The sequence below is a fragment of the Netta rufina genome (genome assembly GCF_964035555.1).
Source record: "Netta rufina genome assembly, chromosome: 23".
NCBI classification, from domain to species: Eukaryota; Metazoa; Chordata; class Aves; order Anseriformes; family Anatidae; genus Netta; species Netta rufina.
In genome coordinates this window covers 7346331-7374185 of record NC_140147.1, presented here as the reverse complement: position 1 = coordinate 7374185, position 27855 = coordinate 7346331, and the positions used below count along the sequence as shown (strand labels likewise).

At 42.2% G+C, this 27855-nt stretch overlaps 1 protein-coding gene across 5 annotated transcripts in view; it reads left to right on the top strand.

The window, feature by feature from the left end:
- Positions 1-10054: 10054 nt before the first annotated feature.
- The window catches only part of KDM1A (lysine demethylase 1A), a 61352-nt gene continuing 43551 nt past the window's right edge, over positions 10055-27855 (top strand). For 3 of the 5 annotated variants that reach the window (XM_084300691.1, XM_084300695.1, XM_084300694.1), the window contains exons 1-6: positions 10055-10380; positions 13089-13254; positions 18058-18117; positions 21652-21785; positions 25960-26038; positions 26887-26979. In XM_084300691.1, coding sequence (XP_084156817.1) covers positions 10093-10380; positions 13089-13254; positions 18058-18117; positions 21652-21785; positions 25960-26038; positions 26887-26979 — 820 coding nt within the window. In that variant the 5' untranslated portion in view covers positions 10055-10092. The remainder of the gene's footprint in view (positions 10381-13088; positions 13255-18057; positions 18118-21651; positions 21786-25959; positions 26039-26886; positions 26980-27855) is intronic. The other 2 variants (XM_084300692.1, XM_084300693.1) reach the window with 2 other exon arrangements.

Sequence of the window (27855 nt, the reverse complement as noted above, 5' to 3'; positions counted from 1 at the left end):
GATGTTGAAGGGATTGGAAGCACAAGTAGTGTTCTCCTCTGTCCTTCCAGTTGGTGAATAGGACCCAAGAAGAAAGAGATGAAGGGGCCAAGTGAAAGACTGGCTGCGAGGCTGGTGTGGTGCCCAAGGTTTGGGGTTCTACAACCTTGGACGCAATTTTGAAAGACTGGGCATGCTGACTTCAGATGGGGTACAGCTGACCACATGGAACAAGAGTGTTCTGGTGGTAAGCTGGCTGGGCTTATCAGTAGGGTTTTATACTCTAGTTGGTAGGGGAAAGGGAAGCACCTCTGAGAAAAGAACACATACCTGAGAACAATATCACTCTATATAAGTATATATATATATAAGTATATATATATATAAGTATATATATAAGTAACAGCAGGGAAATACTTGTGAATTGTCCCAGTGCAATCAGAAAGGGTTCTGGAAATGTGATACAAGTGATTGCCCAGCCTCTGCACCAACACATGCAGCATGGGAAACAAGCAAGAGGAACTGGAAACCATGGTGCCATTAGACAGATATGACCTGATTGCTTCACCAAAATGTGGTGGGATGGATCATATAACTGGAACATTGGAATAAAGGGCTACAAACTCTTCAGAAGGGATAGACATGGAAGGAAGGGAGGGCGTGTTGTCCTCTACATGACGCAAGGGATCGATTGTGAAGAGATGCCTTTCAGAAGCAGCCACGGACAGGTTGAGAGCTTGCAGGTGAGAGTTAGACTGCACCAATAAAGGACAGCTTGTGGTTGGGGTCTACTGCAGGCTGCCTGATCAAGGGGAGCCTGTGGATGAGGCATTCTTGCTTCGACTACAAGAAGCATCACACTCGCATGCCCTCATCCTGAGGAGAGACTTCAACCACCTGGATTTCTGCTGGGGAAACTACACAGTAGGCTGTAAGCAGTCCAGAAGATTCCTGGAATACGTTGAGGATAACTTCCTGGTCCAGGTGTTAAACCAACCAGAGGAGAAGCGTTACTTGACCTGGTGCTCAGCAACACGGAAGAAAGAGCTCATGGAAGAGGTCAAGACTGGAGGCAGTCTGGGCTGCAGTGCCCACACCCTGGTTGAGTTTGTGATCTCAAGGAATATGGGCCTGGCAAAGAGCAAAGTCAGGACTCTGAACTTCTGAAGCGCAAACTTAAAGCTATTTAAAGACCTGGTAGATGAGATACCCTGGAACCCTGTCCTGAGGGACATAGGAGCTGAGCAGAGCTGGAGATGCTTTAAGGATGTTGTCCTTAGAGTGCAAAAACTCTCCATCCACTTACATAAAAAAGTGGGCGGGGAGGTCAGACAACCGGGATGGCTGAGCAAGGAACTGCTGGAAAAAATGAGGTGCAAGAAGGAAATGCACAGGCAATGGAAGCAGGGACATGTGCAAAAGTACAGGATGTCTGGACGTGCAGGGATGGGATCAGGAAAGCCAAGGCATGGATGGAACTGAGCTTGGCAAGGGATGCAAAGAATAACAGGAAGGGATTGCTCAGAAAAGAAAGGCCAAGGAGAGTTTCCCCACTCTTGATGGACCTCTGAGAAGGGTGAATTGGTAGGAACAGACATGGAGAAGGCTGAGGTACTCAACAACTTCTTTGCCTCAACCTTCACTGTCAGTCAGGCTTGTCAAGTCTTTTGTTCCCCTGAACCCATACATGGGGGCTAGGGGAGCAAAGTCCCACCCACCGTAAGCAAAGAGCAGGTATGAGACCAACTGATGAAACCGAACAAGCACAAGTTTATGAGCCCTGATGCCATGCATCCCAGGGTCCTGAAGGAAATGGCTGATGTAGTTGCCAATTCAGACTGATTGATGTCATCTACCTGGACTTCTATAAGGCCTTTGACACGGTCCCACATGACATCCTGATCTTCAAATTGGAGAGATGGATTTGATGGGTAGATCATTCAGTTGATAAAGAGTTGGCTTGAAGGTCACACCCAGAGAGTGGTGGTCAATGGCTCTATGTCTGGGTGGAGGCTGGTAGCGTGAGGTTGTCACGTTAAGGGGTGTAGCTGATTAACTGATAGGGGTCTGGTCAGATTCAGGGTACTGAACTGTTATGGTCACGGACTCAGCAGTAACATAGCATGCCCTCACTCTAGTCCCATTCAATGAGAACTATCACAGCCAGAAACAATGCAACTAAGTGCAATTTATTACAGCAACAGGTACACAGGTTCTTTGGATTGCCAGCAATAAATTCACTATCTGCAAAACCAAGTGTCGTGGTTTAACCCGGCCGGCAGCTAAACACCACACAGCCGTTCGCTCACCCTCCCCCCTCTCTGGGACAGGGGAGAGAAATGGAAAGTGAAGCCCGTGAGTTGAGATAAAGACAGTTTAATAAGACAGGATGATAATAATAATAATAATAATAATAATAATAATAATAATAATAATAATAATAATACAATGATGATAATAGTACTACTAATAATAATGTGTACAAACAAGTGATGCACAATGCAATTGCTCACCACCCGCTGACCGATGCCCAGCCTAACCCCGAGCAGTCCAGCCCCCCTCCCCCAGCTAGCCACCCCTATATATTGTTTAGCATGCTGTCAGATGGTATGGAATACCCCTTTGGCTAGTTTGGGTCACCTGTCCTTTGTCTGTCCCCTCCCAGCTCTTGCTGCACCCCCGGCCTGCCCGTTGGCAGGACAGAGCAAGAAGCTGAGATGTCCTTGGCTTGGTATAAGCACTGCTCTGCAACAATTAAAACATCGGGGTGTTATCAGCACTCTTCTCATCCTAAGCCAAAACATAGCATTCTACCAGCTACTAGGAAGAAAATTAACTCTGTTCTAACTGAAACCAGGACATCTATTCACCCCTTATTCCATACCATTTATGTCATGCTCAGGTTACACTCTTTTCCATACATTCTAATTAGTCACCATTTTCATCTAGGGTATATAGTAGTCATGGTAGTGATAACATACAGTATGATATAGTAATTAACATGGTACAATTCAATTCATGGGCTATTCTCACACTGTATTAAATCCCCTTGAGGTACACACTGGACCTCTCCGTTCTTTTGCATCACCCACCAAGTGTATCCAGGTCCCTGAGCAAAAGCAATTCCACGAATGGGTTTGCCTTTTCCTGAGGCAGGAGTAGCCCAGACTGTTTTACCCAGCATATTTCTTACATGCACTACAGGAACTTTATCCCCATCTACAGTACATAATAGGTTTGATTGTGATACACCCACTCAATACCATGCTCTTTGGCCCAAGTGTCTATAAGGTTGTTTCGGAAATGAGTTTCATTGTCTGACTCTATTCTTTCTGGGGTGCCATGTTGCCATAGGACTTGCTTTTCAAGGCCCAGGATAGTGTTCCGGGCGGTGGCATGAGGCACAGGATATGTTTCCAACCATCCGGTGGTTGCTTCCACCATTGTAAGTACGTGGCGCTTGCCATTGCGAGTTTGAGGGAGTGTGATGTAATCAATCTGCCAGGCCTCTCCATATTTATATTTCAGCCATCGTCCTCCATACCACAGAGGCTTTGACCGTTTGGCTTGCTTGATTGCAGCACATGTTTCACAGTCATGAATAACCTGAGCTACAGCGTCCATGGTCAGGTCCACCCCTCGATCACGAGCCCATCTCGTATGTTGCATCTCTACCTTGATGGCCTGAGGTGTCATGGGGCCATTGGGCTATAAATAATTCACCTTTATGCTGCCAATCCAGGTCCACCTGAGCTACTTCAATCTTAGCAGCCTGATCCACCTGCTGGTTGTTTTGATGTTCTTCAGTAGCCCGATTCTTGGGCACATGAGCATCTATGTGGTGTACCTTTACAGCCAGGTTCTCTACCCGAGCAGCAATATCTTGCCACAATGCAGCAGCCCAGATGGGTTTGCCCCTGCGCTGCCAGTCGTTTTGCTTCCATTGCTGTAACCATCCCCACAGGGCATTTGCTACCATCCGTGAATCAGTGTAGAGATAGAGAACTGGCCATTTTTCTCATTCAGCAATGTCTAAAGCCAGATGAATGGCCTTCACTTCTGCAAACTGACTCGATTCACCTTCTCCCTCAGCAGCTTCTGCAACTCGTCGTGTAGGACTCCATACAGCAGCCTTCCATCTCCAATGCTTCCCCACAATACGACAGGACCCATCAGTGAACAGGGCATATTTCTTCTCATTCTCTGGTAACTGGTTGTACAGTGGGGCTTCTTCAGCACGACCCACCTCCTCCTCTGATGATATCCCAAACTATTTGCCTTCTGGCCAGTCCATAATCACTTCCAATATTCCTGGGCGACTGGGGTTTCCTATTTGAGCCCACTGAGTAATCAGTGCAACCCACTTGCTCCATGTAGCATCAGTTGCATGATGTGTAGAGGAGACCCTTCCTTTGAACATCCAGCCTAGTACCGGCAATCGGGGTGCTAGGAGGAGCTGTGCTTCAGTACCGACCACCTCTGAAGCAGATCGAACTCCTTCATATGCTGCCAATATCTCCTTTTCAGTTGGAGTATAGCGGGCCTCAGATCCTCTGTATCCCCGACTCCATAACCCCAGCGGCCGACCTCGAGTTTCCCCAGGTTCTTTCTGCCAGAGGCTCCAGGTGGGGCCGTTCTCCCTGGCTGCAGTGTGGAGCACATTCTTTACATCTGGTCCTGTTTGGACTGGTCCAAGGGCTACTGCATGAACTATTTCCTGCTTGATTTGTTCAAAGGCTTGTCGTTGTTCAGGGCCCCATTCAAACTCATTCTTCTGGGTTATTTCATACGGGTTACTTGGTAGAGCGGGTTTACAATCAGACTGTAATTTGGGATGTGCATTCTCCAAAACCCCACAACACCTAGGAAAGTCTGTGTTTCTTTTTTGCTAGTTGGTGGAGACATAGCTGTTATTTTGTTGATCACATCCATTGGGATTTGACAACGTCCATCTTGCCATTTTATTCCTAAAAACTGGATCTCTCGTGCAGGTCCTTTGACTTTATTTTGTTTTATGGCAAAACCGGCTTTCAGAAGGATTTGGACTATTTTCTTTCCTTTCTCGAAAACTTCCTCTGCTGTGTCACCCCACACAATAATGTCATCGATGTACTGCAGGTGTTCAGGAGCTTCCCCCTGCTCTAGCGCAGACTGGATCAGCCCATGGCAAATGGTAGGGCTGTGTTTCCAGCCCTGGGGCAGCCGATTCCAAGTATATTGGACTCCCCTCCAAGTGAAGGCAAATTGTGGCCTGCACTCTGCTACTAGAGGGATGGAGAAAAATGCACTAGCGATATCAGTTGTGGCGTACCACTTGGCTGCCTTTGATTCAAGTTCGTACTGAAGTTCCAGCATGTCCGGCACTGCAGCACTCAGTGGTGGCGTCACTTCATTCAGGCCACGATAGTCCACTGTTAGTCTCCACTCGCCATTAGACTTTCGCACTGGCCATATGGGACTATTGAAAGGTGAATGAGTCTTGCTGATCACTCCTTGGCTCTCCAATTGACGAATTAGCTTATGGATGGGAATCAGGGAGTCTCGGTTGGTGTGATATTGCCGCCGGTGCACAGTTGTGGTAGCGATTGGCACTTGCTGTTCTTCGACCCTCAGCAACCCCACAACAGAGGGGTCCTCTGAGAGACCAGGCAAGGTAGATAATTGTTTAATGCCCTCTGTCTCTAAAGCAGCTATACCAAAAGCCCACCGGAACCCTTTTGGGTCCTTGCAATATCCTCTTCTAAGATAGTCTATGCCAAGGATACATGGAGCATCCGGGCCAGTCACAATGCGGTGCTTTTCCCACTCATTACCAGTCAGACTCACTTCAGCCTCCAATACAGTCAACTGCTGAGATCCCCCTGTCACTCCACAAATACAGATGGGCTCTGGCCCTTTATAGCTCGATGGCATTAAAGTACATTGTGCACCGGTATCTACTAAAGCCTTATACTTCTGTGTGTCTGACATGCCAGGCCATCAAATCCACACAGTCCAATAAACTCGATTGTCCCTTTCCTCCCCCTGGCTGGAGGTAGGGCCCCCCTAATCCTGGTCAGAATCTTCTTTGTTTCTGTGTTTGAAGGACTGTCTGCTGGAAGTTGGAGAAGCAAACTTTTCAGAGAATCCCTTTTTCCCGATTGTTTTCTTTTGCAACTCACGTACCCGTGCCTCTAGGGTCGCGGTAGATTTTCCATCCCATTTTCTCATGTCCTCTCCATGGTCTCGTAAGTAAAACCACAGGGTGGCACGGGGTAAGTACCCACCATATTGTCTTCCTTGTGTGGATGAACGCCTACCCCTGATAGCTGAGACACTGCTTTGTTCAGGTGCAGAGGAGAATAATCTCTCAAGTTGGTGAACCTTTTCAGAAAGTTTATCCCAAGTGTTCTCTTTTGGTCGGTGGACACTGGTTTGTTCAGGTGGGGAGGAAGATAGATTCTCTTTAAGTTGGTGAAACTCCAGAAAGTTTCTCCACAGCTGAGACACAGGCCTGTAAGAAAGAGGAGAGACTTTCTTCGTACTGCCGGAGTTGTTTAGCCACTTCATCCACTTTGAGTTCCTCATCCTCTTTCCAGGCCATTATTGCCAATGAGCTGGCATATGATGATGGTGCACTCCGTACAAACTTCCGCCACATGGGCTGTGTACAGCTGACTTCATCTGGATCTTTGGATGTTTGTCTGAGGTCTGGATCCTCATAAATCACTTCCCGTACGGCTAATTCCCTCAGGTACTGGATTCCCTTCTCTGTAGTGGTCCACTTGCCTGGTAGACATAAAAGTTCTTCCTTGAAGGGATACCTTTCCCTAACAGCTGAGAGGAGACGCCTCCAGAGGCTGTGAGATTGAGCTCCATCTGCAATTGCTTTGTCAATGCCTGCATCTCTAGCAAGGGATCCTGTGGAGGAATGGTTAAGTGAAATAGGACATGTGGATGTTGAGCAGTTAGGAGGCAATGGGCTAGTGAAGTACCGTACTCAACTCACATGAGTCTGGCACGTACGCAGCTGGCTGAGAGCCAATCAGGCTCAAGGACACGATGCCCTTGAGCGATGGGGAAAGTCCCTAAGGCGGGACGGTGGCTAAAAGAAGGAGGAACTACCTGAAAAGAGCGGGAAATGTTAGCCAATCCTGAGCTTAGTTTTTGCAATATGTATGAGTTGATTATGTTCGAACTAGATAAAAGGCGACTGAGCTATCCATTAAAGTTGAAGTTTATTGTTCACTCATATTGAGTGTCTGTGTCTTCCTTCCGTCGACAACAGGATCCCAGCCATCTGGCTTCCCTGCCATCTAATTCCACACAATTGGCTGCAGTGTCCCAGCACCGGAGCAGCCAGGTGACAAGCTGCTCACCTATACAGCGACCAAAATCTTTTCACACATCTTGTAGCTCATGCTCATATAGGTTTCGGGTAGTTACTGTTGATTTTTCGGCATCCTCATCTTCCTCCTCCTGAATCCCTGATGGCCCAGCATTGTCGTTTCTATACCTAGATTTGGCAGAAGACTCTCTGCATTCTAAACAACTTGAATCTCTATACCATTTTTTCACCTTCTCTACAGGGGCAACTTGCACTGCTACAGCTCATTTCTCTGACCCAGCTACAGGGTCTGCCACAGGGGTTGGAGTACCCTCTGCAGGGTCAACTTGCACTGCTACAGTTTGTTTCTCTGACCCCGTTACAGGGTCTGCCACAGGGGTTGGAAACTGAAACCAGGACACCAAGCTAGCATGCATGGCTATTAATGCGTTAAAAGGCACAAAGACTCTAGAGATTTCTAAGTTTCCTTGGAGATACCTGGTATAACCAAGTGTTCAAATCTTCCCCCTCAGCGCCCAAATGATGGGGGGAATGGGGGGAGGGAGAAGAGAGGCTCAGCTTGTTGACTGATCCCAAAAGTCAGAAGGTCCTCATGATAGTATCTTCCCTGACATCCCCTTTCTCTTAAGCCAATTTATATTTTCAATTTTTTAGGTAGAGCTTGAGTGACTGTAGTCATGCGTATCTTGGAAAGGTATAGGCTCTGAGAAATACAGAGCACATGCTCAGTGAGGGGTGGTCACACCTTGGAGGTGTGTTCTATTATTATAACAATATTATAAATGAGCAAAAGTTCACTAGAGTACAACATTTTGTCAAAAACATGACAAGTGGTTGGCTCAGGGTAGAAAATGTGCAGATTATTGGTCTCTGTGTGCACAAGAACAACCAAGTCCCCACCTGGTCACAGAGCCTAACCGCGGAGTCTCCTCTCTACACTCCATTCTGTTCCTTAGAGTCAGCATACCAGGTTCCCCCAGTGCAATACCATCTACAGTTGGAAGCCTATGGAACGCTTAGGTAATGCAGCTACACTCCATCCTGAAAGCTTCTTCAATGCTGTACATTTTCTTTAAAATGTGAATATTAGTTTAATTTTCCTGGCCACTTTAGGCAATTACTCCACAGTGGTGTCCCACAGGGATCTGTCTTGGGACCAGTACTGTTTAATATCTTATACAATGACATAGACAGTGGGACCAAGTGCACCCTCAGCAAATTTGTAGATGACACCAAGCTGAGTGGTGCAGTTGATATAACTGAAGAAAGAGATCCCATCCAAAGGGACCTGGACAAGCTTGAGAAGTGGGCTCATGTGAACCTAATGAGGTTCAACAAGTCAAAGTGCAAGGTGTTGCACCTGGGTCAGGGCAATCCCGGACATGAGTACAGACTGGGAGAAGAACTCATTGAGAGCTGCCCTGCAGAGAAGGACTTGGGGGATCTGGTGGATGAAAAGCTCAACATGAGCCAGGGCTGCACCAAAGGAGGAGTGGCCAGTGGGTTCAAGGTAGGTGATTGTCTCCCTCTACTCTGCCCTTGTGAGGCCCCACTTGGACTACTGCATCCAGGTCTGGGGCACCCAGCCCCAGGAGGATGTGGGGCTGTTAGAGTGGGTCCAGAGGAGGGCCACAAAGATGATCAAGGAGCTGGAGCACCTCTCCTATGAAGAAAGGCTGAGAGAGCAGGGGCTGTTCAGCCTACAGAAGAGAAGGCTCTGGGATGACCTCACTGTGACCTTTCAATACTTAAAGGGGACTTATAAAAAAGATGGAGAGTGACTCTTTGCTCAATCAGATAATGATAGAACGAGGAGGAATGGTTTTAAACTCAAAGAGGGGAGATTTAGATTAGATGTTAGGAGGAAATTCTTCACTTAGAGGGTGGTGAAGCACTGGAACTGGTTGCCTAGAGAGGCTGTGGCTGCCCCATCCCTGGAGGTGTTCAAGGCCAGGTTGGATGAGGCCCTGGGCAACCTGATCATGGAATCTTTGAGGTTCCTTCCAACCGAAGCCATTCCATGATTCTATTATAGGCAAAAATGTTTCCCTTTCCCCAGCCTTGGTATGTGTCAGCACCTCATGAGGACATACTGCTAACTAGGGCTGCCTAGGGAAGTTTTTTATTTTCCTTGGTTGCCAACAGGTCTTGCTACTTTTTATCCGGATTAGATGTATAGGTGGGGAAATTGTGGAAGAGCTGCATGCAGAGGTAAATTTACGGAATAGGCATAAAAGGGAATCAATAGGCATTGTTTCAGCTTGCTAAAGTAATTGGAGGTTTTTGTGAGACTTGCAGGACAGAGAACCAATAAGGAGCACTGCAGGGCCAGAGGAGTAACTGGGAATTCCCTTGGAATCTGCCCTAGAGGGGAATAGTTATTTGTGAATTCAAAGCAACCATTACATCTGTAGTAATGGCAAGGTACTGCCAGCAGCAAGATCAAGATGCAGGTTGGGCTGATAGTGTTGCTGGCAGCCTCCCTCTCAGCCGTCTCGTGCCAAGATCCCAGGAGACGCAGGGCTGAGGTGAGCTCTGGCACCCGACTTCCTCACTGCGTCCTTCCCGCGGGGCCGCTCGCCCCTGCACCACCTCACCCCGTCGCGGAGGCTACGTCAGCAGGCCGCGGACCGGAGGGCGAGGACGCCATTTCCGCATGCGCTGGCAGCCGCCCATACCGGAGGCCCGGCGCGCGCGTGCCACGCCCCGGAGGTGGCGTAAGGGGGCGGTGCCGGTGGTCCTCTCGCGGCCTCCTTTGTGCGGGGCGGCGCGGCACGGCTGGGGCGATGCTGTCCGGGGGGAAGAAGGCCGCGGAGGCGGCGGGGGCCGGCGGCGAGGGCGGGCCCGAGGCGCCGGTGCCTCCGTCCGGTGCCGCGGGAGCGCTGGGCTCCTCCGCCGAGGGCGGCGGGACGGCGGAGCGCACTCCTCGCAAGAAGGAGCCGCCGCGGGCCTCGCCCCCGGGCGGTCTGTCCGAGCCGCCCGCCGCCGGCGCCGCCCCGGCGCCCGGCGCTGAAACCACCGGCATCGCCGAGACCCCGGAGGGTCGCAGGACCAGCCGCCGCAAGCGGGCCAAAGTAGGTGGAGGGGCGGGGTAGGGGTAGGGGTAGGGGCCGGGGTCTGTCGTGTGCTGGGCGGTGCTGGACTGGGGAGGGACCTGCGAGTGCCCTGTGCGTCAGCTGCGCCTCAGCTTTCCGTAGGCGAGGTTGGAGAGTTGGGGCGACGTTTGGGTGGAGGTGAGGCTTAACTGTGAAATCTATACGTCTTACGTAGCTTCCAATAATTTAGGCTCCCGCTCTGCGATTTTTATGCTTTCCTGAGCGTAGGAGAACATTTCTTGTTCGTTAAACTTCTATTTGGAAACATTGTTGCAGAAGACTTTGAAGAATTTGGGCGTGCCCACAGCTGGTTGTTTTCGATATGGAAGCTGAAATCACTTCTTAGAGACTGTTGTGCTGTAGCATGGAATGTCTTGCTTTTCAGAATATTTACATGACGTGGTAGCCAGACTGGTCCTTTGCATGTAGAAACTGCCAAAAGAAGTTAAACTGGTACAGCCTCGGAGGTAGCATACCTGGATTTTCCTTACTTTCTAGTGCTCTGTTAGCAAGTAAGAATTCATTATTTGTGATTGTGTTTTGGTGATGCTTCTCTGCATTGACACTATCTGTTAACTAAGGACGTTAATCTCTTGTAGCATGGTATTCCCATAATCACTTCAAGTTAGCGCAAGGTGTCACTGTATTAATCAGTGTAAATGTTTCTGTTGTGAAATCACTTGAGGAGCTTTGCCAGCTTGATTGTTCTCTGAAAGCTGTGGGAGCTCAAGGAAGAAGGGAGACTTTAGAGGGCTTTGAGGCAGTTAGTTTCTGTTGGTTTCAGGTACCTGTGATGCTGTGAAAGAGAGCAGATAATTGAGTGTGTTAGTGTTTTACTGAACTTAGGCTTTGCTGTGCACACACTTTCCAATGTTGCTTTGATTTGTTCCCATTAATGCCCTTCCTTAATGATCAAACTCTGTAAAAGTGAAAGATTTGTTATTCTTGTGATGAGAAATGCAGTGTTCATCTCATGGTAGAAGCTGACCTGTAGGCTGTTGTAGGGACACTAGCAGATGTTTTCTGTTTAGTTTTCCAGTGACTGCATATTTTGATAATGACTTTTTTCTTTTCCAGTAACCAGGGAAATTTAGTAGCAACATACAAGACTTTTTTATTTTGAAAAACGGTTCTTGGAAAAAGCATCTGTTTTTGGGATTTCCACGTTCATTTTAGGTAGAGCAAGCTTTTTTCTGAAACTAGTAATGTTATTTCTTTTTACTGGAGAACAGAACAAAATATGTAGCTGAAGAAGGCAAGTGAGGGTTATCTTATCTGTTACCTGAATCTTCACTGTATGTGATCAGATGTTTACTCCATTATATCCTCAGAGGGTTATCATTTAATTATTTTGGCTCTTAGATTTAAACAAGAAGGCATGGGAGTAGAGAGGGAAGACATGATTGGAAGGCATGTAGTGGACTGAGATAGGCACAGTCCATCCCACGTGCCTGCAGTTACAACAACTCTCTTCATCAATGGAAGAGCCATGCAGTGGGGTGTGGATAGCTCTTAAACATAAGATTTGTGTTACCGAGTTTTTTCAGGCTGGTAGACAACTTTTTGGTAGCACTTCTTAATTTGCATTTTGTTTGAACTCTGCATGTTTAATATCTGCTCTGTGGTCAGGTACTCAGTAAGTTCAAAATTAATCCTGAATTATCATCAGTGATCCTGTTTCGCATTGTATCTTCTCCTTGGCACTCATTTTAGTTCTGTAAGTTATCTCTAGCAAAGCACTTAGACTAAATTTGCAGGTGTGAGTGGTGCTGTGGTAGTCTCTGATACCCCCTCTGAAGTATGACTCCTGCATCTTGAAGTCTTAGTTGAGAGGTGGCCAAATCCAACATACAGTTTTGAAGAGACACTGCAAAACTGGAGCACTGGAGAGAAATGTAGAGGTGCATTTTTCAGTATTTGATTTATGTGGGGACACTAATGAGAAAAGCTAGATGGCATTGTAAATTACAGCAGTAAAAGTATTGGAGAACCAGAATAAGAGAGATCAGATGAAGTCTGGTTGTGGGTTGTGTTTTTTTCTTTGTTTTTAAAGAGGAAGCAGAACTATAAAGCATCTGTGAGCTAGCCACAGCTTGTTCTAGCAAGTAAAAGCTCATCAGCTGAAAACAGGAGAGAGGTTTTTCTCTTGAGCCACCAGCGTGACCACTCTGGACAAGAGGCAAATGTGACCCTCTGTACCAGGGGAGGTTTTCCAGTAGATAGAATATGTGCGTAAGCTATGTTTCTGGGAACATGGCTTCTGTGGGAAGAACTGTGTATGGTTCTTATTAGCCTTGTCTGACAGATAAATTCAAATTATAGATGGGACTCATCCAATTTTTCACCCTTGAGTTTGACAGGGAGGTGAAGGTAGGAGAGAAAACTACAGAGGTTAAATCATGAAGCAGACTTAATGGATGCATACAGACTTGCCTAGATTTTAGGAAAAAACGCTTTCTGTTGGACAGTTGAGTGCTGAAGACAAGTTCTTTTAGTGGAGATGAAAACATGGAACCTGTTAAGCTGTCGAAGACCTGTATAACATGGTGCCTGAGATAAGACTCTGGACAAGGTAACTTAGGCCTTTTCTTTGAGTCTGTATGCAGCAAAATTGCTTACGGTGTTCATTTTATTATTGGACTTGCAGACATCTTCATTGTGTTTATAGTCTGTTGTGCTTTCTACAGGTGGAGTATAGAGAAATGGATGAAAGTCTTGCAAACCTATCAGAAGATGAGTATTATTCTGAAGAAGAGAGAAATGCTAAAGCTGAGAAAGAGAAAAAGCTGCCACCACCACCACCACCAGCTCCTGCAGAAGAAGAGAATGAAAGTGAGCCAGAAGAGCCATCTGGTAAGTAAAGAGAGACCTTCTCTTGTAGCACTATATATGTGTTTTGTTGCCAGAAATAAAGTGTGGCCATGTGCAGCGTGATGAATCCCATGTCTGGTTTTGATTGTTCTATGCTTTTTAGTTTTCTGTCCCCATGTGTGGAAGGAGGGTAAAAATGTGGAAGAGTAGCCTAAAGAAGATGGTAATGTGTGTAATATAATCCTAAACTAAGCTGAACCTCTCATACTGTATTCTTGTAAACCTTATTGATTTGACTTTAGAAGCTCATTGACCAGAATAGCTGCTTTGGCACTTATCTGCCGCACTGGCTCAAGTGCAAATGTTAATTTATTTGAGAGAAATAATGTTAGATTTATTAGGGAATTGTTGTTCAGGAGAGCTGATTTAATCCATAGAGATTTTTGTGGCTTTCAGTTATGGATCTAATGTTAATTTCTGGTTGGACACTGCATAAACTTCAGGACCTTCCTCATTACCTTTGACAGAGTTACAAAGCTTTGCTTTACACAGGAAAGGCTAGTCTTGTTAATGAAGCAGCTATTGTTTTTTATGGTATTAGCAGTACCCTATCCATTCTTTAACTCTGTTGTATTTACAGCTACCACCATTTGGACTCAAGTTGATGTATCATAGTAGTGTTCACAAAATCATGCTCTTGCGAAGTTTAGCTGTCAGTTTTCACAATATAATGTATGTACTCATTGGTTTTAGATGGTAGTTGAAATCTAATAGTTGAACTTTTGCTGGTTAATCACTGATGTGAATAATTGTTGGTCTTCTGTTCTGCTCTTAATGAGCTGCTTTTTGTCAGGCAGGTCTGAGCATGTAGACAATGTGACTGATGTCACTTTGGAGATACTTACCGACAGTTTCAAGAAATACATTAAAAATCACAATTGTTTTCTTTTGAAACTGAATTAACTAATTATTTATCCTAGACTTTGGGTTTAATTCATGAGATATAATATTATATCATTCTCCGTGTATTTCTCATGTGCCATTTTGTACCTAGAAGAATGATTGTTTAATTCAGTTTAAGGCATCATCAATGCGGGACTGCATTCTTCCTTGTGAAGGAGGAAACATAGGCAGTGATAGGCTCATGCTTCTTTGTACATACTACAGTCCGTTAAGCAGTTGTTCTGCAGGCACCATGTTTAGTCACCTATATGAAAATCAGTTTTAAATCAGGCCATATATAGATGGCTAGAAATAACACAGCTTCAGGTCATTATATCCTTGCTAGAAATCATGAACATATGCATGTTGGAGTGATGTAGGCCCAGTGTATGAAAGAAGACAAATTTTCAGTTGTCATTCTGTAGTTACTCTTAATGTGTTGTTGAAGGCTTTTGAAGGTGTGTGTGTTAGTGTTTTTGTCTATTTTCTAAAATGCAGGCATCAGAGCATCAGCTCATCTTACACTGGATGTTCAAGTATGTTGAAACTTGTTATTTAAACGTTAGCAAGAAAAGGCATATAATCTGCTGTGTATTCTCATAGAAACGATTATAAATGAGCTTTTCTCTCTGTCACTTCTTTGAAGCAAAAACAGAAGTGTTCAATAAGAAATAATAAATAGGATATTAATGCTAGGGCTGGGTTACATTTTGAAAATTACGCAAGATACAAAATATAGCTTGTATATTACTGTTCTTTTATTCTCAGTGCAGGCTGTAATAATTTAATTTGTGTATAAAGCCTGCCAAACTACAGGTAACGTGGTAAGGATGTAAAGCTCTTGTGTTTTGAGTTGTTACCTTTTGTGTTCTAAGTGCAACCATAAAAATGTAAATGTTAACAATAGCTGGTATTTCATTAGTCTGTACTCATAGTTCGCATAAGAAGCAAAGTTAAGTTTCACACTTCAGGTCATAGTGAAATGTTGGTCGTAGTGGGGTTGGGTTCCATTAATATGTTCAGCTTTGGTGAACTACAGATGTTTTGGTTATGCAGATTGTCATAGTCTGGATTTGCAAGATCTGCTACACATTAAACAGTATTTCATGATTAATATAAGTTAATTTACTTAAAATCTCTACTTTTTTGTTTGGGAAATATTCTCTGATAGTAAAAATAAAATAAAATCACTTCTGGTGCTGAATGACATTTGAGTTCTTGTTTGCCAGTAGCCCTTTTGAAATTGAGGAGTTTTCTCCTTTTTTTTTTTTTTTTTTCCTCTTCTAAGGATCTTTTGTTTGCCTCTACCAAATTGGATTTTCATTTTTGTCCCTCCTGAAGTTTTCCTTTACCAGCTCCTGTCTTAAGTTTTGTTAGTATTCTTACTTTCTAGTGATCTTGTTTCTAGCTGCTGTCTTCCAAAGAACTGTGAACCCAAATATGGTTCAGATTTGGTGGTGCTTTGTCTCTGCCTTTTCATCTGAATTGTCCATTTTCCTATTGAGATTTATTACTTGGTTTTAGCCATCCTTTGCTGCTATTCTTTATTTTCACGCAGTGGATGATTGTATGAAGTGGACTAAAACAAAGTAGACTCTTTTCCTGACCTTATTCCAGGTTACCGTTCAGTTCATGGTCCATTATTCTGTTGCCTTGCCTCTTTCAGCAGATTCTGTTCCTGCAAGTCATGCTCAACTGCAATAGTTTGGTGTTAAATGGATTAGTACTTTGCTTGCTGTTTTGTTCCTTTGCAGGTGGAATATGATTTTCTTAGTGGGAAGGAGGGAGAATCTGAGTGCTAGTGTGCCTTGTTTACATGTTTCCCTACTCAGACTGGATAGTGTTTAGAATTTTTGAAGCAAGCAGTAGTTAGTAATATTTTTTGACTTAATAACAGCTAAACAATTTTCTGTGTTAACACAAGAAAATATTGACTTCTTTTTGTAGTGATACTAAGCAATTTTGTCCCCTCTATTCACTGTCTGTGATAACAAATGCCACAGACTGATGTCTGCATCTTTGCAATTCCTTAACTTATGAAAGATGAAAGTGTAACTTTTAGTGTAATGTAATGGCTTATGCTGGAGTGTAAATATTGATGTTCGATTTATTTTCTTGCAAGAATGGAAGCAGGTCCTGTAATGCTGGAATAAGCTCCCTGCAAAGTAAAATACTAAAGATGTAAGTGAAGTTAGGAATTTGATCTTGCTGTTGCAGATGCATTAGTCTAGAGAATCCCGATTCTGACAGGAAAGCCTGTCAGAATGCAAATATTTGTCACAATCTCTTTTGTGAGTCTGAACTTTCCTGCTAGTAGGGTGTTGCTAATAAATTGCTTTTGTTCCTCTACTGTAACTTAGTGAAAATGGCCTCCTTGTTTCAGAGCCATATTAAGCAATATGGTAGACAATCTTTTTAAAGCTAATTAAGATTTTAGAAGCCCAGTTCTTGAAATTGTAGTGCCCTAAGGCACTCAGTATACTCAGTAAGTCTGTGGGGATCTTTACAGAATTATACTAAAACTGCTTGAAACCTTGTTTATTATTTTACTTGTAGACGTATAATGTTACAGCATGCTAGATGTGTATCTAGATTATCAAAGTATGAGAACATTTGGTTCATTAGCTTAGATTAAATTAAACCATTTTTATATTAAGTTAGGGTATCCCCTGAGAGCTTTGAATTATATTTGGCAAAATTGTTCTCCAATCCCTAGCTGTAGAGTAATCTTAATGATTGTGTATTCAGCCTCAGCTTAGAACTTGTCTTTATGTGTTTGAAGATGACACTTTGAGTGGTCATGGTCTAGGAAGTGACCGTTTGCTGCCTTGAGTTCAGAAAACACCCTGCTTCCTGCCTGTTAAAGCACTTGGTTTGAAGTAGCCTTAATAGAGGTGTAGATGGGTGAACAGTGCTCAGTGGGCTTGGTAGTGTTCCATGGCTTTCTGTTCTCTGGAGGTGATGATGTGACCAGTATTTGGTTGTAGAAATGAGTATCACTTATGAGCTAAACTGGGAGCTAGCTGCTTCTGTGAAGATTAGCAGCATGAAGAAGGCTATGTATATTAGCTTTGTTTCTGTAGACATCACAGCTGTTTTAGAAATACTCTGTTCTAAGTTGTGTTGGAGTCCTATCAAGGCTGCTGTTTAGGATTTACAGTCAGGCTAAGGTAATACAGAGGCTTGTTCAAATCTTTCAGATGAGTGCTTCGCCTTTCCTTGTGTCTCCAGCTCTGGATACATTGAAAGGCTGATGTCTTTCAGTGGTGGGTATTGATTACATTACTGATCTGTGGATCAGCAGTATTGACATATACTTGACTTAGAGGTTGTGTTTGTTAGAGTATTGCTGGTGTATCGAGGGCTCTGAAGCCAAGGTTCTGAACCTTTCATATAAAGTCCCTTCATCAACCTTCAAGGAAAGGTTTTGTAGCAAGGAAGGAAGAGGCTCTCTTCAAAGTAAGAGGCTTTTCAGAACGGTTTGAGCTATACCCTTGCATATGAGGAGATGCAGGAGTCTCAGGGGAAAGATTATCAAATTCTTATGGTTCTGATGGTATCCATCTACCCAATCTTGGCAGTAAGAAATGTAATCTTGTTATTCAAATCCTAGCCATTAATGAAGTTGATCCTAAGTATTTAGCCCCTAGGAATGCTACATATTGTGTACTTTTTTATTTCCCGAACAAGTCTGATGTGAAGGATCCAGTAACACGGATAACACCTTAGAAGACCACAGAGTTTGGTGCCCTGGACCTAGGTTCATGAAGATGGGATTCTCAGAAAATGGGTTTAGTTAGTTGGTGAAATTTAATACCTAAAACGCCAACTGCCGGGCCTTTATGTCCAGTATGGTTTAACTTATGGAGTAAGGTCCCTGAGTTCTCCTCTTTCCTTCCACAGGGCAAGCAGGAGGACTTCAAGACGACAATTCTGGAGGGTATGGAGACGGCCAAGCATCAGGTGAGGGTGGCATTTGATGCTTGCCACTTAGGAGCAAGAGCCGCCAAGCTAGGGAGTGATGCTTGCAAGTGCGCATGGGTGTGGGTGTCCAAAACTTAGCAAGAGGTGCAGGAGTTGTTTACTCACCTGTTCAAAAAAAAAAAAAAAAAACAAACAAACAAACAAAAAGTGAGGGGTATTTTTCAAAAAACAGTTGAGGTCTGTAGTGAATACAGAAAAGGACACTGACCTATGTTGAAATGTCTCAGGCCGATCTCTCATCCCTCCTTTCCTCTCCATGTTCAGAGGAGTCCAGACATACAAAACGATAATTCTTATTTAGACAGTTTTTAACAGAATATTTTAGAAAAGCCCCGGGCTTCAGCACAGTAGTCTCTTTTTTGAAGTTGCTGAAAAAACATAGTGAGCAGTACCTTTCTTTCCCTCTCTTTTTTTTTTTTTTTTTTTTTTTTTTTTTTTTTTTTTTTTAAGGGATTGAGTTTGATATGAATCCCAGCGTTTAGCCCAGGAGATCTATCTGTTGGGGAGGTCAGTAGTCTGCTTTTCAGTGGACTGGGTGGCAAATTGTGTTCAACATTTGATCTAAGTACTGATGTCAGCAGTATGCACTTGCTGTTTAATTCACATAATTGATATCCTTACTCTTAGGTACTTAGATTGCTGCTGAAAATCATCCTCCAGCTCTGCCACTTTCACTGTCACATGAGGAATGAGGATTAGGGTTTTAAGCAGAGGAGTTGAAGGCTCCAGAACCTTTTCTGTACCTTCAAGATGTTCTTTTTGAAGCAAATGCAAATTGAGAAAATTCATCTGTGTGTGCATCCTTGCTGTTTATGTAAAGGAATCTATGTTTTGGTTCTTACCATTCATACAGAATCACTCATCACTCACACAGAATTTCTGAATATTACAGATTGTGGACTTGAGGATGTGTTGCCTATTTCATTTTTAGGCAGGCACTCACTGCTTGGAAATTATGCATAATATGCATTACATACATACGTTGAGGGTTTGCTTTAGTAATTGACTGATTCATTAGCCAAATAACTTTCCTTTGGAGTGTTTTTCATCTGCAGATGTTTCAGTAAGTCTTTAAATGAGCAGTAGCCCTCAGGTTTTCTTCTGTGGGGGAGAAAGACTATCAAAATTTCAGTACACTGGTTGCTGATACTGAATGTCAGGAAGTGTTAAGTGTGTGTGTGAATGTGTGCAGAAGAGTTGTTAATTGAGTCTAGGCAGAGCCATTCCTACGCTCTTTAATAACTTGCCTGCCCCAAGGAAAGCATATGCAATTCTGAACTTGTACTCCTTTTACCATGTTGCTTTTGTGAAATGCAAAATAATAAGGGGGGGGCAGGACAGGGGGACTGTTTTATCTGCGTGAAAGTCATTTAACTTTGAGATGTATAGTTGCAAAATTAAATTCAAGGACATTTAGTTTTTAACATCTTCTGGTTGTTGGATAAATAAAGTGGTCTCTTTGCTCATGATACATAGGCTTTTCCTAAATTCGTGTGTCAAATCCTGTTTTGTTTTTTGTCTAAACTCTGAATACCAGCGCTCATCTTGAGCTGTTACTAAGATTTTTAGTTTTACAGTTTGGGTGTAGTCATAAAAGATGTGAATTTAAAACAAAGAAAAAAAAAGTAAAAAGAACCAGAGTTTTCTGCTATTTGGTCACTACATGGCAATCGATACATTTTAAAAAGTATCTTGAGAATGCCCATTCATTTTAGCATAAGCTTGTAGAGTGAGTCAGTTAGACATTTTCAGTATTCCTTTAATTGGCCATTCTCTAAAAAGTGTGCTGCTGAGCTTTTTGCTAACAATTCACGATCAGTTCATGATGCCTTAATATCTGTTATATTAAAAATACCAGAGAATGGTAAACTTTGGTTTGCATGTAATGTTATAGAGATAATGGTTCAGCATATACATTCATATGTAGGTATCTGCACATTTGGTACAATGTTAGACTGAAGGACAGATAAAGGGATGAGGATTGTCTGTTACTGGAGAAGCTGAAGCTAGCACTGCTATGCAGTTCTCTTCCATAGCTGAATGTTACTGTCCAGAAGCATTACTGGTGTGTCATCATTTCCTATTATTAATTTCAATTTACTTTCTTGCAGGGCTTTATAGCCTATGTTTTTAATTTCCTCTTGTCAAATTCCTATAAATAATTATAGACAGTTTTCTTTACCTTGGGCCATCACACAGCTAGTTCTTCTAATCTTTGTGAGTAAATTTTACTACCTTCACAAACATTTTCTTGCTTACTTTTTTTCTTCACCTTTGGGAAGTAAAAATGCTAATGGTGTGTATGGTTGCACCAGAACCAAAGGAAGAGAATTGCTGCATTTCCTCAGTACTGTGGCATGGGCATCTCTGCACTTCAGACTTTAAAACAGGTCTCTTGGTTAGTGGAATACACACTGTGAGCTTACATATTCTGTGACTACAATTTTCAACAATTCCAGTTTCAGCAAATGATCTTAACCTTGCTGCATTACTTGTGTTCTTTTCCCCCTCGGGATGTATTGGCTTATATCTTTCAAGACCTCTCTTCTGTCTGTCTTGATCTTAAGTTACTTCCTTGGACATCTGAGACTTACATAGTTCTTGCTGTATTTGACATCTCAGTATTTTGTTTTGCTCGCTGTGCCTGCAAGATTCGCTCTGTGCTCCATTTGTGCTGTAGCACTTTATGCAACTGTAGTGCTTTATGCCTTGGTTTGTTGCTTTATAACATTCTAATGAGATTGGAGCATGTAAGGTACATAACTGCATTATTAGTTCATAGCTAGTATTTTTGTTTGAATTATGAGGCATACAGGTTCCTTTATGAACAAAGTCTTTTGACATAAAATGTCTACTCTGTTTAACATTATTTTACACATGGAGCATTTAACATGAAAAGGTAGAAATCTGTTGCTGTTTGTAGGTAGTACTTGAGGAGGGGAGGGGTTCTAGGAATAGCACAAGTAGGTTTATATTTCATTGCAGTGCATGTTGTGCATATATATAAAAATGCAAAAGAAGAACCTAAGATGGATTCCTCTAGCTTGAGGAGAAGATCAGTGCAAATGAAACCCTTGGAAACCAGGTGAGAAGGGCTGTTGTGCTTGTATCTTATAGGTCTTTTGGTTTTGAATGGGCTCCAAAATGTTTTTCATACTCTGACAGAAACTAGAAACTACACAAATGAAGGACAGCATCTAAAACAGCTATGATTTATTGTTTTTTGCTGTCTTTGCGTTCTGCCGTCCCCTTTTACTTTTCAGGTTGTTTTTGCCATAGTATAGCTTTTTCATTAAGCCTAGACAATATCTGTAATTCAAAGAGTTGTTGATGTGGGAAGCAGCATGTCCTACAGAAACAAATAAAAGGATTAAGTGAAAGCATGTCATGAAATCAGCCACCATGTCACCTCATGGCTATTCTAGATACCTTAGCTAGGAAAGGTAGGGTAAAAAAATACTCACATAGCAGTTCCTTTGCAGTGCTTGTAGACAACTTGTCTTTTTATTGTAGGTGTGGAGGGCGCAGCTTTCCAGAGTAGACTTCCACATGACCGTATGACATCTCAAGAAGCAGCCTGCTTCCCTGATATAATCAGTGGGCCACAGCAGACACAGAAGGTGTTTCTGTACATCAGGAACCGCACCGTAAGTGTATTGTAAAAAGTATTGATGATAAAGGTATAGGGCATTTGTGTAGCATTGTACCTTGCAAAGAGTTTTTGGCAGTTACCATGTCTAATAATTAGTAGATGTTTGCGGTGATGGTGGTTCATTTCTGGCATCCTCTTAAGTTGTTAAAGAAGGTATTACCCAGTCCTCGATTAAGGCAGTGCTCTGAAACAGTGTAAGTAATCTACAGTGTATTTACAATATCCAAAACATGGTCATAATGACATCAAAACTATGTGATTGAGCTCCTACAACTTTTAAATAGCAAACAAATAGAGCATTCATACCAATTTTCTATTTTTGGTCACAGCTTATAGTTTCAGTAGGATACTTGTATTATTGCTTAGAATAAGGCAAAAAGTAAACCCTCTCAGCTTTTGCTTATTTTTTTTAACTAAGAATTCTGTTGCTGTACTCAGACATCAAGTCAGTTGTGTTGCTTATTCTCAGAATGGAATAGTTACTTTTCAGGTTGGATTTCATAAGAGTTGTCTCTGAACAAATGAAAGTCTGCTTCTGAATGTTTGTAGAATCTCTACTCGATATAAAACTTCCATGCTGCTTAAAAACAGAAGGAAGATACAATGTTAACATAATTAGTTGGAGAGTTTATTCAAGCAAGCTTGAAGTTTAAACCTTAATAAAACTTAAACAGTAATACTGTCTCTGAGGGTGATTCTTTTAAATTGTGACAGTGTTTTTAGATTCCTCAGTATGCAAACAAGATTCAGCACTTTCCCCTGTACTTAGTGTTTTAGAAAACACAATATTAGAAAAATCAATAGTAGGAAAGCAAAAAAAAAAAAAAAAAAAAAAAAAAAAACCTTTAAAATTTTTTTACTGGTACCATATTTAAGAGAGAAAACAACTTACAAACCACTTAATAAAGCCTCATGCTGAAAATCTTTGGAAAAGCAGCCTTTCTTGACCATAAGACAATGAAGTTTTTGTTTGTTCCCATACTTTTTTTTTTTTTTTTTTTTTTTTTTTTTACACACTTGAGATTGTGATGCCCCTTGACAGTCAGTTAATGACAGTAGCATCCAATTCTTGAAGAATTATTCAGTTGAAATTTAGGCATTGTGGACATCTTGCTCAGAGTGACTTCTGACTTTCCAGTGAAAGTTCTTCTAAGTTCTAGTTCTAACTGAAGTTGTAACTTTTGGAAGGGAAGTCATGAGACATGTTTGTGAAGACTACTTAAGAAGCAGAGTCATCAAAATTCTAGTAGCATTAAAACAGACTAAGGGAAGCCAAAAATTTTGAATAACAGTTTGCACAACGTGTACAGTGATAAATCCCTTTACAAACACATCAGAAACAGAAGCCTTCCGCTGACACTAAGAAATTACTAGGATTTAAAGGAATGCTTGGAAGGAGAATTTTCAGGGTTGCATTAGCAAAAATGTGTCATTAATCTTCCGACCTTAATTGCTATGGAGGTGATTAGAGAAGTTCCTAGGCAGGAATCCCTTTCTTGATTGGACTTGAGTGGATCTTCTCCAGTCAGGCTAGCAGAGGTCATAGAATAGCAGATCAAGTGAGTGGTAGTATAAACCCAGTGCCCAGCAGGTCTGTGGAAAAGCTATGAACTGCAGCATGCATCCTCTTGCTTATAGCTGGCACAGTACCAAGGAATTTGAAAATATTGACAAGGGCATGAGCACTCAGTTCCAAGGAGTTAGACTAGTGAGTCTGGTATTTCCAATGGTAACAAATGTAGAATCAAGTGAATGACCTGGTTGGTGAAAACATAATTTGGAATGCTAACGGTAGGCTTTGTAAAGGAAGGTCATGCTTTTATAATCCACCTGAGTTCTTTGAAGGATTCTATACGAAAGTGGGCGAAGGAGATCCAGTTAATGTGATCTTCTATATCCCCTGGAGCACCCCTCCCCCCATGCTGTGAAATCCCATGCTAAATTACTGTTTGTTGAAACAGATCAGAAATATTTTAAGGCCTGCACTGCTCAGCGTATTCATGAAGGTTTAGTTTTAAAAACTAGAACTTTTAAAAGAGATGGTCATTTGTCACACATACCAAGTTATTTTTAGGTCGTAAAATTTGCAGCTGCAAAAAAATGCTGAAGTCTCTTATGTGTAACTGCACATAAGTAATATAGCAATTGAAATCAATTTTAAATAAAAGTAAAGTTACATGGACAAGGGAAAGTAATTGTATATATACATAGCGATTTACATCTATAAATACAGGTTATGGTCTTTGAACTCTTTCAATTGAGAATGAAATCTTAGAGTTCTGGTATGTAATATTATGAAATAGATTCACAATCAAAAAGGAACATCATTAAATTACTTGGTAATAAGTAGAAGTTATATGCTGAAGATAAAATTTGCCACAGTTGGCCTCCCAAATTATATGGAAACTTTCCTCTTCATTATGTTTGTATCATCTCCATTTTGTGTTATCTATGAGAAGCTAAGAAGTTCACTAGTGTAATTGTAGAGAAATACCCAAAGAAGTAATCTTGGAATGTAAAATGGTGTGGATATGCTATGTATGACCTAGAGTTAAATACTGAACAGCTAAATATGCTTTCAGTGTCATGGAGTAGTTCTTAGGGAAATGAATTGTGACTAATTTTATGACTCTTTCTAGCATGAAATTACATTTATTTTGCACTGGCAGTTGTAATTCTATTTCTGCTTTATTTTGAAGTGTAACTGTCATCTAAAATTCAGTAGTGTCCTTAAGAGTATGTTTTAACTTTTGGTTAGCCCTGAAGCAGTCTGGCAGATGGTCTCAACGATCTTCATTAGATCCCTTTCAACTGAACCGTTCTATTCCCTGTATGTACATGGTCAATATATTCCATGCTGTTGTCTTATTTTTGGATGCTTAAAGATCTGAGATAAATTGACTTAATTAGATGACAGTTATTTCTGTAGCTTTTACAAAAATTTGAAATTCAATGCTGCAAAGTCAGATGCTGGTTAATATTGCTGGCTAATGTTGCCAGCCCAATTAAAGTATCACACAAAATACTGGCCATGCAAGTGGAAACACTCACAGAATCATAAAACAGTTTTGGTTGGAAGGGACCTCAAAGATCATTGGGCATGGACACCTTTCACTAGACCAGGTTGATCAAAGCCCCTTCCAGCCTGGCCTTGAATGCTTCCAGGGATGAGAGTACCCACAGCTTCTCTCGGCAACCTGTTCCAGTGCCTCACCACCCTCATAGTGAAGAATTTCTTCTTGATATCTAATCTAAACTTACCCTGTTTTTGTTTAAAGCTATTACCCCTTGTCCTATCACTGCCCTCCCTGACAAAGAGTCCCTCCCCAGTTTTTCTACAGCCCCGTTTAGGTACTGGAAGGCTGCTGTAAGGTCTCACCACAACTTTCTCTTCTCCAGACTGAATAACCCCAACTACCTTAGCCTGTCTTCATGTGAGAGGTGCTCTAGCCCCCTCATCATCTATGTGGTCCTCCTCTGGACTCATTCTAATAGCTCCATGTCCTTCTTGTGCTGGGAGCCCCAGAGCTGAATGCAGTACTCCAAGTTGGGGTCTCATGAGAGCAGAGGGGAAGAGTCCCTTCCCTCGCCTTGCTGGTCACGCTTCTTTTGTTGCAGCCCAGGATACGGTTGGCTTTCTGGGCTGCAAGCACACGTCTGGCTCACGTTGAGCTTCTTTGTCCACCAACACCCCCAAGTCCTTTTCATCAGGACTGCTCTAAATCCATTGTCTGCCCAGCCTGGTTTTGTGGTTAAGGTTGCCCTTACCCAGATGCAGCACCTTGCACTTGGCCTTGTTGAACTCTGAGGTTTGCACAGGCCTATGTCTTAAGCCTGTCAATGTCCTTAGAAGAAGGCTCCATGAAGCATTCTGGCTCTTATATTTGTGTTTTTTTTTTTGTTGTTGTTTTTTTTTTTTTCTTTTGGTATATGCTTTCTTTTACATGTGATTAGGAGGTTACTAACTTGATGTATTTACACCTGTTTAAAATGGTTTAGGTAAGTAAAATGGATTGTATTGTACATTAAAGAGCACTGGAAGGTAAGGCGCCCTGTAATTGGTGCATGTTGGATAGCATATCATCCCTTGTCAGGGTTTGGTTACAAATGTGTACGTGGAAAACACTTATTTTGTTGCTTAATAATGTGTCTTACAATTTGTTTAACAGCTTCAGCTCTGGTTGGATAACCCAAAGATCCAATTGACATTTGAGGCAACTATCCAACAACTAGAAGCACCTTATAATAGTAAGTCAAGCTTTTCACTGACAAAACTGTACTTTATATATTATTTCAATTTTTCAGATTTGGGAAAAAGCAGCTCAAAGTCAAGAGAGGACTTCAGATAGGTCCTTTTCTTAATGTGCAATGAACGCTTGGCGAGCGTTTGGCTACAGAATGAAATACTGTAATATGCTAATGTTTCAAAGTTTGTTCCTTTAGTAAGGAAAAATATCCATAGCGGAATTCACGAAAGCTGATAAGAGATGGGTTGTTACAGAAGCTTTTTGCAAGTAAATTCACATGCAGCTTTTAAATTTTGTTACAACTTAATGGTGGTTTGATGTTGTGAGTTTCTTGTTTGTAAGCTTTCTGGATGACATTCAGAAGTTGCATTAGTCTTGAACAGTGTGACCATAGAAAAGACAATGCAAGAGCAAGGAGCTACAGCCTGCAAATATAGGATCTCCCATCATTCTCAAAAAAGATTTTGATAAACTGGAAAAGAATGGAGGGCAGCTATAAAAAAAAAAAAAAGTAGTTAAAAGAAAGTAATGCTGAAATGAAAGCACATGCTATCGAGTATTGCAAAATAGTGAATTATCAGTGTTACTAAAAAGAGTTCAGTGCTGCCTGTTTTCCAAACAATATTTAAAACTACAGTATAGCATAGAAAACAATTCGTGGTTTCTAGAAAGTTTTTACCTCTGTCTTCTGTCAGGAATATGGATTCTTCAATAGAGCAGCTGGGGGTGCAGAAATGGATGCGTTCAGTGTGATTTTGCTGGGTTGCTGCTGTGATATGCTTGGTTGTGAATGTTTTTAGTTATGTGCTGCTGAGCATACAGTAATCTTAAAATGTTACAATTTTTTAGGTGATACGGTGCTAGTTCACAGAGTACACAGCTATCTGGAGCGGCATGGACTAATCAACTTTGGTATCTACAAAAGAGTGAAGCCCCTTCCAAGTAAGGAACTTGAAAGCTGTGTCTAGATGGAGTTTTGCTTGTATTAATCTTTAATCTGATTGGACAAATTTTGGAGCACCTTTTGGTCTATTTCTAGGATTGTGGTGCTGTGACAGCAATTAAGGCCTACAAGACATCTGGCTAGATCTTCACTGTCACTAGATCTTCACTGGAACAGGCTTTCCAGGGGGGCTGTGGAGTCTTCTTCTCTGGAGACATTCAAAATCCACTTGGATGCGTTCCTGTGTGACTTGATCTAGGTGTTCCTGCTCTGGCAGGGGGATTGGACTAGATGATCTTTCAAGGTCCATTCCAGTTCCTAACATCCTGTGTTTCTGTGATGTTCATGGTTTTCATTCTGGCACGGAGAAGCCTTGTGTTGCTAGGTTGAGCACTTTTAAGAGGGAAAAATCTTAGCAAACCTCCTGTAGATAGTTCTATGGCTGTTTAACTGTTTGAGTTATCCTATTCTGTCTAGTGAGTTACCCTATTCTCTCATTGGAAGAACTAGATAAAAATACCATATTGTACTTAATTCTCTTCTTTGTAAAATTCAAGCATATAAGCAGTTTCTGAACTTGGATGTCCTTAGAGCCAGTGAAAAGGTGGCTGATGAAAAATTCTTACCATGCACGAACAATTACTGTAATATTGGGACAGACTGTAAAAACTTTGGCATTACTTAGGCATACCAAAACTTAGCATTCCTATTCTGGTGTCATGTGTTTCAGCACCTGAGGTTTGAACTGGACCTGTTGGTCTCTGCAATACGTATTAAACCTGCTCTGTGTTTTCTGCACACGTGGTATAAAGCACAGTTCATTCTTGATACTCCATATTGTCTGTACAGTTGGTGTTCTTCTAATCAGTTATTGT